The sequence below is a fragment of the Leucoraja erinacea genome, chromosome 8, assembly GCF_028641065.1.
Source record: "Leucoraja erinacea ecotype New England chromosome 8, Leri_hhj_1, whole genome shotgun sequence".
NCBI lineage: Eukaryota > Metazoa > Chordata > Chondrichthyes > Rajiformes > Rajidae > Leucoraja > Leucoraja erinaceus.
Genome location: NC_073384.1, coordinates 43284589 through 43299517, shown reverse-complemented (window position 1 = coordinate 43299517; position 14929 = coordinate 43284589). Strand labels below are relative to the sequence as shown.

Genomic DNA, 14929 nt, shown 5'->3' with positions numbered 1-14929 from the left:
AACTTAATGGTATCTTCCCCAAATCTAGGGAATGTTGGAAAATTACACCCAATGCATCAACATCCAGTTTTAAAACCCAAGTTATTAAGTCCACCAAAAAACCTGCGCTGTAATCCTTATCCCATGCCATGTTTTATGTGCCGAAATTCTCGCAAAGTACCTTGGGCAATTTGATGTATTAAAGGTGCTTTATAAATGCAGAGTTTTGCTGTGTATGCATTGAATATCCTTTAAGACAACAGAAAAAGGAGACGTTATGTTTTCTTGTCACTTAATCCTGTAGGTGGACTATCAAGGCAACGCGGAGCAATTGGTCCGCGTCCGTAATCCATGGGGTCAAGTGGAGTGGACTGGAAGCTGGTCCGACAAGTAGGTGTTTTGGTGGAATTTTGTTACATTGGCTATCAAATGTTTATGATCTTTAACACACTCTTCCGAATTCTGGTGCCCCATATCAATAGATGTTTATCAGGTGACACGTCGTGACCCTTCTTGGGTAGAGTGGATGTGGCGAGGATGTTTCCACTAGTGGAAGAGTCTAGGACTAGAGGTCATAGCCTCAGAATTAAAGGACATTCTTTAAGGAAGGAGGTGAGGAGGAATTTCTTTAGAGGGTGGTGAATTTATTGAATTATTTGCCACTGAAGGCTGTGGAGGCCAAGTGAGTGGATATTTTTAGGGCACAAATGGATAGATTCTTGATTAGTAAGGGTGTCGGAGGTTATAGGGTGAAAGTAGGAAAATGGGGTTGAGAGGGAAAGATAGATCAGCCATGATTGAATGGCGGAGTCGACTTGATGGGCCGAATGGCCTGAATCTACTCCTTTTCCTTATGACCTTCTGACCTCTTCCCAAATGCCATGAGACCATTGAGCCATTCAATGTACAATGCAGCTGATGAGTCAAACAATGTACTTGCCTCAAGCAATGTACTTCACTGCTCTTGTTTAGTTTAGTTTATTAGTCTCACGTGTACCAAGCTACAATGAAAAGCTTTTTTCTTGCGTGTTAAAGTCACGGTAAAGACTGTATGTGATTGCAATCAAGCCGTCCACAGGATATAGATACAGCATAAAGGGTATTTATCAAGGGTATAGGAGGTTATCAAGAACTTCAATAGTACTGTGGTTCAATGATACTTTATTGTACCTTGTACAGTGATTTTAAAAAAATACAGTCATTTAACATATTACTATACACACGCACAATCCTATAAAAGGACAAGATCGTAGGAGTTGTAGATTACACAGAGTCGGTACATAGGAGTGCCACATTTCCCGTGCCATCTTTTATCCTTCAAGTTCAAAATTCTTTAAAATGTAGTCTTGACATGGCCTCAAAGGCCTGTTTTTGGTGTTTCGGAGAGAATATCTGGGAGTCAGATGGACATTCTGGATGACATAACTTCCAAAACCTCTATGGCAGACATTTTCCAGACATTCACCTAGCGACGTTACAAAACTTACCTTCAGCGGCGCTGCAGTTCTGCCACTGGTCATGTGCACGACTTTGGTGCCTTTGAAATGGGGGGGGGGCGGGATTAAAATCCATTTTCCTCCTGCCTGTCCGAGATGGATTTCCTCGGCCTGCCAGCTGATGCAAAAAAATTGTTCCGACTTCCATTCTCGGAAGTTTAAAAAAAAATTGCGGGACAATTTAATCGCTGGAGTAAAATTTAAAAAAAAAAGCTACTTCTAACGCCCTCAACGCCTACAACAGGACGGATCTCATGTAGGGGACAAAACACGGGGTAAGTCATCTATTTTACATATAAACTTGCTTCTTAGGATGACTTTAATCCAAATTTCCTTGGCGAAAATGTGATTTTGGCCCCATACGAACCGGCAGTGTTTTTCCTGCCGATATGGGGTTAAAATTCACTGCAACTGCAACAATCCAATCGATCCAAAAACCCACTTGCAAGGTGATTTAAAAGCCCATTAATTTACGGGAATTAAATATTAAACTCCTTCCATTTGGCCTATAAATTCATGACTGAGATTTAAAAATCATGTTATATTGTGAATTCTTGTGTGAATGTTATTTGGACACAGGCTATTTAAAAATGTTAACCATTTCTTAAGAAATGGATAGATGTTTAGATCTAGTAATTGAATTTTTTAATTAGCTACAATTAGGTAACTAACTAATTATATGCTTTAATTTCAGGTCATCCAAGTAATATTTTTTCTTATTTGCTTCAGAATGCTTCAATCTATAATAACTGAAAATTTCTTTCAGTTCTCTTAATTTATAAGAAAGTTATGGGCTTTTGACTGTCCTCGATCACAGCTTTTGTGCTAAGTCAATGGAAAAGCAATAGGGAACAAGATGAAAATTGCCATAACTTTTTTTAATACTGAAGATATGAAAGTGAATTAGGTGTCAAATTAAACTTCTTTTTGTGCTTTATCTGATGGGATAAATTGCAGACTTGATTTTTGAAATCTCAACATTTTGTAACTTTGCTAATTCAACAACCTTAGGCCAAAAATAAGGGTGACTAAACACTGGCATAAACTGAGTGCATCATTGTCTGAATACCTTTAAGCTGCATGAATAAGGAAGTACACAAACACATAAACACCAAAATGAATAGCTGCAAACTTATTTACTCACCCAACCATGTTCTCCAGGGATGCTGCGTGACCTGCTGAGTTACTCAGCACTTTGTCCTTTTGTGTATTAACCAGCATCTGCAGTTTTTTTTCTACATATTCATTTGTTTCTAAGTATGGCTTTTTCCTTTGAGTGTTTCTCCCAGGTACAAACTGGGAAATTGCCATTGAATGGCATTTACAAAAAATTACACATCTTTAAGATGTTTTTGAAATTGCAGTAAAACTTTATAACCAAACAAAACTCTGAATCTTGGCTTTAAAAGGAGCTAAGTGTATTACCAAGATTACTCCAAGAGCTAAGTGTATTACCAAGATTGACTATGTTGTTCCAATGTCTTTAAGATAATATGAATAGCAGCAGATCAATTTGGGTTAGAGAGTCATAGTCATACAGTGTGGAAACAGGCCCTTCAGCCGAACTTGCCCACACCGGTCAACATGTCCCATCTACACAAGCTGCTTTTGGTCCATATCCCTCTAGACTTGTCCTATAGATGTACCTGTCTAAATATTTCTTAAATGTTGTGATAATACCTGCCTCAACTACCTCCACCAGCAGCTCGTTCCATACACCCACCACCCTTTGTGTGAAAAAGTCACCCTTCGGGTTCCTATTAAATCTTTCCACCCTCACTTTAAACTCGATTCCCCTACTCTGGGCAAGAGACTCTGTGCCTCTACCTTATCTATTCCTCTCATGGATTTTGTACATCTCTATAAGACCCCTCATCCTCCTACCGTCTAAGGAATAATTCTTAGTGTTCTTGGATAATAATGGACCTCCCTCAGATGAAAGGCGATGTTCATGTACATGAGACACTCCGGTAACTAGTGGCAGCATAATTGCCTTATAAAATGTTCCTCATCTCTTCCAGTGCACCAGAGTGGGAATGCGTTCCTGAAGAAGAAAAAGATCGCCTATGTGACCAATCAGAGAATGGCGAATTCTGGTAAAAATTGATTCCGTCCTCTGGCCAGCCTTGATCTTATGACGTGTTTAGTGGCAGTCAGAGTAAATTGGTAGCATGAAATTTAAAGTAAAACCAAAAACGTTCTAACTTCTCAGTTGGCTTGTGGAGTTTGGGGTACGTCTGGCAGAACTGCTGATGGGTTAACAGGGAGATATCAAGCTCAGCATGTGCAGGACAACAGCTTTTGCTGTGTAAAATGAAATGTGAGAGATTTGGAACCGGGATCTAAAGAAACTGGATTAGATAAGTTGTTTTTGGCATGGTGTTTGGCAAAGGCATTGTGGACCTGTTCTTGTGCTGTACTGTTCAAGGTTTCTAAGCCACAGGCTGTGAGGGTTGGAAACTGAATCAATGGCTTCTGTACTTTATCATCGTTCAAGCAAAGAGTTGCAGATGCCGGAAACATGAAACAAAAATAAAACTGTATGGAAGTATTCCACGTGTCAGGTAGCAGCCTTGGGAAGAAACATCAGAGTCATCGTCTTGGGTCAAGGTGCCTTCATCAGAACTTGCATGGTCCCACGTGGTAGGCAGGTCCAAAATGTCACATTAAAAACAAAAAGTAACCAGGTAGAAGGTAGGACCGCACACGGATAAAAGAAGGAATTTCTGCTTTGAGTCGGGGGATATAGGCCGAGGTACTTTACTCCTGGTCAGTACTTTACATCTGTTGTCATCAAGGAGAAGGAAATGGAGGATAGTGAGTGAGATTGGTGATATGCTAAGGTAGTTTGAGATCAAGAAGAAGACGATGTTGGGTTTCTTGAGGAACATTCAGATGGATAAATCCTTGCGGCCTGATGATATCTATGCCAGGTTATTGAGAGAGGCAAGAGAGGAGATTGCAGAGGCCATGACGGGATGCTTCCTGGTCACAGGCAAGGTCCCGACGATCTGGTGAGTAGCCAGCATTGTCCGTTTATTTAAGAAGAAAAGTCGGGATAATCCACATCATTCCACAACTACCCTCTGCCTACTTTCACTAAGCCAATTAGCCAGCTTATCTTGGATCCACTGTGCCCAGCAAGTTTCTGTTTGTTTACCCTATCTGTCTCCCATAATTTGATATAGTTCTATCGGAACTCCCCTCAACCTCCAACGATGCAAGATTGTCTGACCTTTCCTTCCAACTAACACCCTCTAATCCAGACAGTGTTCTGGAAAGCCTCTTCTCCACCCTCTCCAAAGCCAGAGAAGATGATGGATGCCAAGCCAAGAGGTCAAGAAACAGAGAATTGAACAATTAAACAGAGAACTCGCTGCCACTACCTGTGGAATTCCCTACCACAGAGGGCAGTGGAGGCCAAGTCACTGGATGGATTTAAGAGAGAGTTAGATAGAGCTCTAGTGGCTAGTGGAGTCGAGGGATATGGGGAGAAGGCAGGCATGGGTTATTGATTGAGGACGATCAGCCATGATCACAATGAATGGCGGTGCTGGCTCGAAGGGCCGAATGGCCAACTCCTGCACCTATTTTCTATGTTTCTACGTCAACAAGGAATTAAAGCTACTGCTTATGTTAAGAATAAGTGCTCCACCAGTCGGGTGAAATGCCAGTCTGCCATGTTACAATTTATGTTCACTAATATAACAAACGTCCATTGACAAATGACTGCAGCTTACACAAATAAACTATTTATCCATTGTTTAGAGAATGCTAAGCATTTTTTTTTCTTGTGAGGGTATTAGTTTAATTTTGTTATTCTTTCACATTACAGGATGTCATTTTCCGAATTTCTTAGTAATTTCTCTCGAGTGGAAATCTGCAATCTCACCCCCGACACACTTAGCAATGATGAGGTTCACAAGTGGAACATGGCTGTCTACAATGGGTCCTGGAGGAAAGGATCTTCTGCGGGAGGATGTCGAAACTATATAAGTACAAAACCGCAATTTTCCCTATGTTTACCATTTTGTCTTGTAGAATCTAATCTGTCCTCTGCTAACGCTGCACTGGTGCAACACTATTGCAGGGTCTTCTGCTCTGTTAATGTGTCAAGTCTTCTCCTCTGCCAATGTGCCATGAAGTTCTGGAGACACAAGGAGCCGCAAATGTTGGAATCTTGAGAAAACACAAAGTGCTGGATGAACTCAGCGGGTCGGGCAACATGGGCGGTCACAGTGGCGCAACGGTAGAGTTGCTGCTTTACAGCAAATGCAGGGCCGGAGGCCTGGGTTCGATCCCGACTAAGGGTGCTGCCTGTACAGAGTTTGTACGTTCTCCCCATCACCTGCGTGGGTTTTCTCCGAGATCTTCGGTTTCCTCCTACACTTAAAAGACGTACAGGTTTGTAGGTTAATTGGCTTGGTAAAAGTAAAAATTGTCCCTAGTAGGTGTAAGAGTGGTAATGTGCGGGGATTGCTGGTTGGCATGGATCCGGTGGGCTGAAGGGCCTGTTTCCGCACTGTATCTCTAATCTACACTAAAAACATCTGTGGAGGGAATGGAAAGGTGACATCTCGGGCTGAGATCTTTCTTCAGACTTATCCTTCTTTAGACGTATCTGAAGGGTTGGTGTGAAGAAGGGTCAATACCTGAAACGTAATCTGTCCATTCCTCCAGCACTTGGCATTTCGCTGTGAAGTTCTCTTAGCTTCAAGTCAAAGATACCTTAGTATCAGGACGATCTAATTCTCTTTCTGTGGTTTGTGCTTCAAGACCAGATTTGGCTGGTTTGCAGTTTTGACAGAGTTGAATCTGTATTACTCACTTCATTTATAGATACATCAATCGCAAGTTTTATTCAATAACATTCCCATTTACCCCATTTTCACATCAGTAATGACAATATCTTTATTCTATCATTACCTCTATCATTTTATTTTCCACTGGCCACGGCCAGTGCAGGTGTTAACCATTTAAAATTATAGGATTATGCTGGTGTCAAAATTGCAGATCTTGCAATGGTATAACATACTATGTTTACTTCCATTTCTTTGTTATTCATTCATAGGATTAGGATGTTGAGATGTGGGCATTGTTGACAAATGATAGTGTGAAAACAGGCCCTTCGATGCAACTTGCCCACACCCGCCAACATGTCCCAGCTACGCTACCTGCTTTTGGTCCATACCTCCAAACCAGTCCTATCCATGTATCGGTCTAACTGTTTCTTAAATGTTGGGATGATCCCTGCCTCAAATACCTCCTCTGGCAGCTTGTTCCATACACCCACCACCCTTTGTGTGGAAAAAGTTACCCCTTAAAAAGTTACCTCTTAAAAATACTTCATACAAAAAACATTGAAATCATACTTCTACAATGCACCAAAACATGATTTGAATACATCAAATTTCAAAAAGTCCCTACCCTGGGAGGGGGGACACCCCCCCCCCCTTCCACACCCTCTCCCCACTCGTTTGCTCCACTCCCTCGCCAGGTACCCCCAAGGCCAGTCCAGTGATCGCTCAGACTCCCCACTTTCAAAAACGCTCCACGGCCCCTGTTTCAGACGGAGAACACTACCAGATGTGAGCGGGGAACTGAGGCTAGTTGTCCGTGATGCCTGGATCCCAATGCTCAGCGCTTCATGTTTCGGAGTTGGCTAATGTTATTGATTTGTAATTAGCCTGGTTTGTAATTAGTTGACAAAACCTTAATTTTTTAATCCAGAATATCCAGGGGGATGGGATAAGTGTAATATTAAAAGGACATGCAAGGTGTCAGGCTGTCTGTCACAACATACAACCCCGATAACCCATTATTTCCTTCAGTTAAATATTGGGAAGGTAGCACTATTGTCATTTGCCCCCCTTGATTTAAGAGCTTGTTCAAAGAAGGGGCATTTTTTAAAGGAATGACAGAGATACTTGCAGGGAAATGTGTGAGGGGATTATTATTTGTCATTATTTTTAGCTTGAACCAGGACATCTGAAGATTCAAAGTTTAATATAGTAATTGTGCTGATACTGACCCCAACCAAACACGTAATGAATATCATCCATTACGGAGGTTTTAATTTTATGATGCCATTTAAACTTCACTTGGATTTCAATCACTTCAATATAAAAGTAATTGGGAATGGGGAGCATTGGAACAAAAAATTGCCCTCGGTACATATTAACTGTAATATAATAATGTATGCATGTTGGTAGGTGCAATCAAAACAAATATATTTTTATCATTGTTGTGTTATGAATACTACAGAAAATATTATGTAATCTCAAGATCACATTTAATAGAATAACATTGCTTAAATATATAGTTATTGGACTTTGCATTTTGGAAAAGTCCCAGCTGAGAGGAAGACAGCAAAATACTGAAAATATTGGGGGTGAAAATGACCAGGACAGTTTGTTAGGAAAATGAAAGAAATGGTAACAAAATACTTATACAGCGGAGCAAGTATAATTTTATGGATGAGAAATTGTTTTCAACCAATTGATGTCTTCTTTGACAAAGTAACTAGCCTGTTAGATAACAAGGAACCAAATGGATGTAGCAAATTTTGTTATACATAATTTGGTCTGTGAAGTGCCCTGTAAAAGATTACCGCATTAGATAAGCACCTGTGGACTTGAACGTAATAGGTTAAGTCCAGGGGGTCAGATATGGGGCTTTACGTGTGGGTCAGATATATTGTCAGTGCAGAGGGGCTAGGTGCAAGGCCAAGTGGGCATCCAGAGTCAAAGTCTGGAATAGTACTAGGTGTGCAGTCAAAGCTGAGACCAGGGGAGTGTTCAACACTGGGAACCTAAGCAGGTAAGCAGCTATGATCGGGGTAGAATAGGGGGCCAGTGGTAAGGCTGGAATCGGGGTCAGGAATGAGAGAATGTTTGCAACTGGAGTCAGGGTCAGGAGTACTAACAAGTGTACAGTGAGGTCCAGGTTGGTCAACATGGGCCAAGTGTTTGATAATAATCTGATTTCCATACATGAATATAATATATACTAAGATCATTCACGTGCTGCATGTGTTGATCAGAGCCTGGGCTCTACTGTGGAATGTAATTAGGAATGTAATTTAGTCTAACCTTATTCACAGCCAATCCAATTTAAAGCATATATATTGCATTCAAGTGTAAGTTAAAAGACTTGCTACAGTATGTACCATATTGCACAATTTCAAGCTGAAAAATGCAGAAGCTCCATACCAATGGGAGGGGGGACATCCCCCCCCCCCCCCCCCCCCGGTCGCTACGGTCCCCCGGGCTAGGTCTCTCGCAATTTCTCACTCCCAACTCTCGCCCAATATTGGCAGCCCTGTTAATAATACATACTAACTAGTATGACACTTGGTGGTGTTTTTCGCATTAGTTTGGGCTGTAGGTTGCCGAACCCTGATCCAACACAAATGAATATTTACAGGTTTTTACCAAAGCCAATTAACCCTCAAACCTGTACTTCTTTGGCGTGTGGGAGGAAACCGGAGCATCCGGAGAAAATCCATGTGGTTACAAGGAGAACGTAGAAACTCTGTACAGCACCCTTATCAGGATCGAACCCAGGTCTCTGGCGCTGTAATGGGCTTGTCCCACTTTTGCGACTTTTCAGGCGACTGTCAGAGTGGAACACACTGCCTGAAAAACCAGCAACTGGAGCAGCGACTGTCAGAGTGGAACACACACACACACACACACACACACACACGGTGCAAAGCCAAGGTGATATGGACACACACCCCAATGAACAGGAAGGTTAGCGCTGTAATTAAGAAGGCTACAGCATAGTGTACGGTTAGTCCTTTAAAAGAAGGGGGGAGAAGGAGTGGAGACAACTTTTAACAAGCCAGAGATACACAGCTGTGAAGCTCGGCGGACATTTAACATTACCAGTCGGTTATCCTTGGTTCTGAAAACTACATTTTCTTCCCAATGAGCTAATGAAATTCACCAGTCAGCACTGGCTAAAACCTATGAGAACCTTCGACCTCCTGGCAACCCACTAGGACCTCCTAGCGAACCACCTGCGGCACGAGAAATCACACTACTCTCCATGGCGGCTTCATTCTGGTCAAACTACAGTGGGGAAATGAAGCTAGTTTGAAGTGATTTGTCCAGAATGATGTGGACATTAATCTGTTGTTAAATACCTTAACTCATTAACATCCATGGCTTTCCATCCACAGGAACATTTTGGCAAAATCCTCAATTTAAGATTGATTTGAGGGAGGCAGATGAAGATCCTGATGACGATGATGAGAAATGCAGTTTTCTGGTCGGGGTTATTCAGAGGAATCGTAGAAATAAAAGGAAAATGGGCGAGGACATGCATACTATTGGCTTTGCTGTCTATGAGGCAAGTTTTAACATTTCACTTACTTTTTCCTGCTGTACAAACAAAAATGTGAAATTAATAAAATAAAACCTCTTTTCATGTTTGCACAGCAGAAACAAAATTATCACACAAAGGTATTGGTGTCGTTGGTGTCATGATCCTATTTAATAACAGCAGACTCAAGGTCCAGTGGCTTCCACCTGCATGTGATTTGTGTGTTTATATTTTATGTGTGGTGAAGTTTTTCATTCAAAGTCTTTGAGTCTAAATTGTGATGTTGAATTAAGGGCCTGTCCCACTAAGGTCGCCGAAAAAGTGACTGAACCCCCCTACGACAATGTCTACAACAAGCTACAACACCTACCATCTAGTCGATGTCAAGCTACGGTAAGCTACCAACAACCGGCGACCCATTAGGACCACACCTACGACACCCTACGACCACACAGGCGACAACCGAAGTCAACATACGTCCACCAACACCAAGCTATGACCCTGTCAGCGACAACTGAAGACAATTCAGTCGCCGGTACCTGTCGCATGGTTGACGTAGGTAGTCGCCAATGGAATTCACCAAAGTCAGCACCTGCGACAACCAACGTCACCTGGCGACAACCTGCGTCATCCTGGCGACAACCTACGACAGCACCTACGACAGGCGAAGATAAGCTACGTCAAGACCACCGTCGCCGAAAAGTTTTGAACATTTCAAAATCCAGCGGCAAACCAGAAAAACGTTACGACACTTTAGGGGACTTGAGGAGACTACTCACAACCATACAGGCGTCACCCCGTGACCATGTAGCAACAGCCTAGTCGCCTGTATTCGCCGAAAAAAATCGCATAAGTGAGACAGGGGCTTTGGTCTCATCACTTCTCTGGTCTGTATGTGATGAAATAGCATCACCCTGCCTTCACTGTTTGAAGAGCAGTGTTCTCTGTCTAATGTTGTTGGCTCTGCTGGTTCAGCGATGAAGCATGAACAGTCTGGGATCCGCTTTAGTCACTGGACTTATAAATACATAAGCTTGGCATAATTCAGCACAGCTGATCAGCTGTATTTGGTACTCAAGAGTCATAGAGTGAAACAGTGTGGAAACAGGCCCTTCGGCCCAACTTGCCCATACCGGCCAACAATGTCCCAGCTACATGAGTCGCACTTGCCTGTGCTTGGTCCACATCCCACCAAACCTATCCAATCCATGTACCTGTCTAACTGTTTCTTAAACAATGGGATAATCCCAACCTCAACTACCTCCTCTGACAGCTTGTTCCATACACCCACCATCCTTTGTGTGATAGTTACCCCTCGGATTCCTATTAAATCTTTTCCCTTTCACCTAGAATCTATGTCCTCTGGTCCTCGATTCCTCTACTCTGGGCAAGAGACTCTGTGCATCTACCCAATCTATTCCCCTCATGATTTTGTTTACTTCTATAAGATCCCCCCTCATCTCCTGCTCTCCATGAAATAGAGAACCAGCCTACTCAACCTCTCCCTATAGCTCACGCCCTCTGGCAACATCCTCATAAATCTTTCCTGAAACCTATCAAGCTTGACAATATCCTTCCTATAACATAGTGCCCAGAACTTAACACAATATTCTAAATACAGTCTCACCAACGTCTTATACAACTGCAACATGACCTCCCAACGTCTATAGTCAATACTCTGACTGATGAAGGCCAAAGTGCCAAAAGCCTTTTTGACCACCTTATCTACCTGTGACTCGACTTTCAAGGAACCATGCACCTGTATTCCTAGATCCCTCTGCTCTACAACACTACCCAGAGGCCTACCATTTACTGTGTAGGTCCTGCCCTTGTTTAATGTCCCAAAATGCAACACCTCACACTTATCTGTATTAAATTCCATCAACCATGTCTCAGTCCACCTGGTCAATCGATCCAAATCCTGCTGCAATCTTTCATAACCATCTTCACTATCTGCAAAACCACTCACTTTTATATCATCAGAAAACTTGCTAATCTTGCCCTTTATGTTCTCATCCAAATCATTGATGCAGACAGTAACGGGCCTAGCACCGAACCCCGAGGTACACCACTAATCACAGGCCTCCAGTCCGAGAAACAACCTTCCATCATCACCCTCTGCTTTCTTCCATGGAGCCAATTTGCTATCCATTCAGCTATCTCTCCTTGGATCCCATGTGATCTAACCTTCCAGAACCTACCATGCGGAACCTTGTTGAATGTCTTGCTGAAATCCAATTACACAACATCTACAGATCTGCCCTCATTGACCTTTTTGGTCAGGTCTTAAAAAAAATCTATCAGTAAATACAGAGGAGAAATACTCATTGAGGACCTTGCCCATCTCCTGTGGCTCCATACAGAGGTGACCGCTTTGATTCCTGAGAGGTCCCACTCGCTCTCTAGTTACCCTCCCCCCCCATATGTATTTATAAAATCTTTTGGGATTGTCCTTAATGCTACCTGCCAGAGCCTACCTCCTGGCCACTTTTTGCCCTTCTGATTTCCTTTTTCAGTTTACTCCATGGTTCCTAAAACTCCTCCAGGGATGCACTTGATCCCAGCTGCCTATACCTGTCCCTTGCATCCTTCTTGTTTTTGACCAACGTCTCAATTTCCCTCGTCAGCCAAGCTTCCTTACCTTTGCTTGCTTTGCCCTTCATTCTAACGGGGACGTACACATCCCACTTGGCCGATGTTCCTTTCTCCTCAAATAGCCTGTTCCAGTCAACTTGAACGAGACATTCTCTCATACTCTTAATGTTGGCCTTACCCCTGTTGAGCATTTTAATACGTGGACCCTCTCCGTCCCTATCCATAACTATCTTAAACCTAATGGAACTGTGGTCACTGGTCCCACAAGGCTCCTCCACAAACACTTCATTAACTTGCCTTTCCCAATTTCCCAATACTAGATCCAGCGTTGCCCTCACGTGTGGGCACCTCTACATAATGCTTAAGAAAACTCTCCTGAACACTTTTGAGGTATTGCACCCCATTTGAACCCTTCACACTATGATTTTTCCCAGTCTACATTTGGAAAGTTAAAATCCCCTTCAACAACCTTATTTGACCTGCATCTGTCTGCAATCTAATGGCATATTTGTTCTTCGAATTCCCATTGACTATTCGGGGGTCTGGTACACCCCCAACAAAGTGACCATCGCTCTATTGTTTGTCAGCTCCACCCACATAGCCTCACTAGACGAACCGTTCGTAATGTCACCTCTGATCACTGCCTTGACATCCTCCTTAACCAACAATGCACCCCCCCCCCCCCCCCCCCCCCTTACCCTCTGTTTCCCTCACCCATGTTTCTCCTGAAGCTCCTGTACCCCGGAACATTGAGCTGCCAGTCCTGCCCCTTCCTTAACTAGGTTTCAGTCAAGGCTACAACCTCCCAGTCGCTCATAACTATCCATGAAGAGTGGATTCATAGTTACATTGTAGAGAAACAAGCCCTTCCACCAACTAGGTCTGCCCTGGCCTTTTGAGTACCTATAAATATTAACCCCATTTCCAAACTTCCCAACACTTGATTCACAGCCTTCTATGCTGTCGTTTGTCGAGTGCTCATCTAAATGTTACTTTATTAGTAATTAACCCTTTAGATTAGTTAAATTATACAATCGGCTTACTGGAGATAAAAGTACTAATAAATAGTTGCTTTCAAGGCATTGTTTTCAATCTGAAGAAGGGTTCTGATCGGAAGCATCACCTATACATGTTATCCAGAGGTGCTGCCTGACCTGCTGAGCTACTCCAGCACTTTGTCTTTTTTGTAAACCAGCATCTATTTCTTGTTTCTTGAATTAACTATCTTTGGCAGGTAATGAGACGGTGTAATATTGGTTGTACAGAAGTATTGAGATTATAATCCACTACAGAAAGTTGTGACACTAAAAAATAATCTGCACAACTCTGGACTGGCTATTCTGTCCACTCTTGGTCACCAGCACCTGCACACATGGTGCTTGGGAGACCAGTGGGATGGAGGAGGAGAATTTGCTGACATGTCCAGGTGCCAACCCCCCCCCTCCCTCCACCCCACCTGTCCATCCCCAAGGTTGAACCAAGCAGAGATGTGAGCACTCAGAGCTCCCTTGGATTTTGAAGCAACAGCAACAACGAGAAGCAGGAGAAAGCACTGATTGGCTCTAGCCCGAGTGCGAGGAGAGTTAGAAGTGAGTCAGAGAGGGAAAACAGTTGAAAAGGAGAGGCAAAGCACAGGCAGGTTTAACTCAAGAGCTCCCGTGGATTTTGAAGCAACGGCAACAAAGAGAAGCAGGAGAAAGCACCGATTGGAATTATAGACCGGTTAGCCTAACATCGGTGGTGGGGAAAATGCTGGAGTCAATTCTAAAATATGAGGTAGCCTCACATTTGGATAGCAGTAATAGGAGCGGTCTGAGTCAGCATGGATTTACGAAGGGGAAATCATGCTTAACTAATCTTCTGGAATTTTTTGAAGATGCAACTAGGAAAATGGACAAAGGAGAGCCAGTGTACCTGGACTTTCAGAAAGCATTTGATAAGGTCCCACATAGGAGATTAATGGGCAAAATTAGGGCACATGGTATTGGGGGTAGAGTGCTGATATAGATAGATCAGTGGTTGGCAGACAGATAACAAAGAGTAGGGATTAACGGGTCCCTTTCAGAATGGCAGGCAGTGACTAGTGGGTACCGCAAGGCTCGGTGCTGGGACCTCAGCTATTTACAATATACATCAACGATTTGGATGAAGGGATTCAAAGTAACATTAGTAAATTTTCAGATGACCCAAAACTGGGTGGCAGTGTGAACAGTGAGGAGGATGCTATGAGAATGCAGGATGACCTGGATAGGTTGGGGGAGTGGGCAGATGCATGGCAAATGCGGATAAATGTGAGGTTATCCACTTTGGTAGCAAAAACAGGAAGGCAGATTACTATCTAAATGCCGTTGTTGGGAAAAGGGGAATTACAACGGGGTCTGGGGGCCCTTGTACATCAGTCTATGAAGGTAAGCATGCAGGTACAGCAGGCAGTGAAGAAAACGAATGGCATGTTGGCCTTTACAACAAGAGTAATCAAATATAGGAGCAAAGAGGTACTTCTACAGTTGTACAGAGCCCTAGTGAGACCA

At 43.0% G+C, this 14929-nt stretch overlaps 1 protein-coding gene across 1 annotated transcript in view; it reads left to right on the top strand.

Moving 5' to 3' along the window:
- Nucleotides 1-14929, top strand: part of LOC129699624 (calpain-2 catalytic subunit-like) — a 69245-nt gene that overhangs the window by 32994 nt on the left and 21322 nt on the right. Inside the window, exons 7-10 of the mRNA XM_055639587.1 lie at nt 284-369; nt 3497-3571; nt 5311-5471; nt 9661-9830. Of these exons, the coding sequence (XP_055495562.1) occupies nt 284-369; nt 3497-3571; nt 5311-5471; nt 9661-9830 (492 nt within the window). The remainder of the gene's footprint in view (nt 1-283; nt 370-3496; nt 3572-5310; nt 5472-9660; nt 9831-14929) is intronic.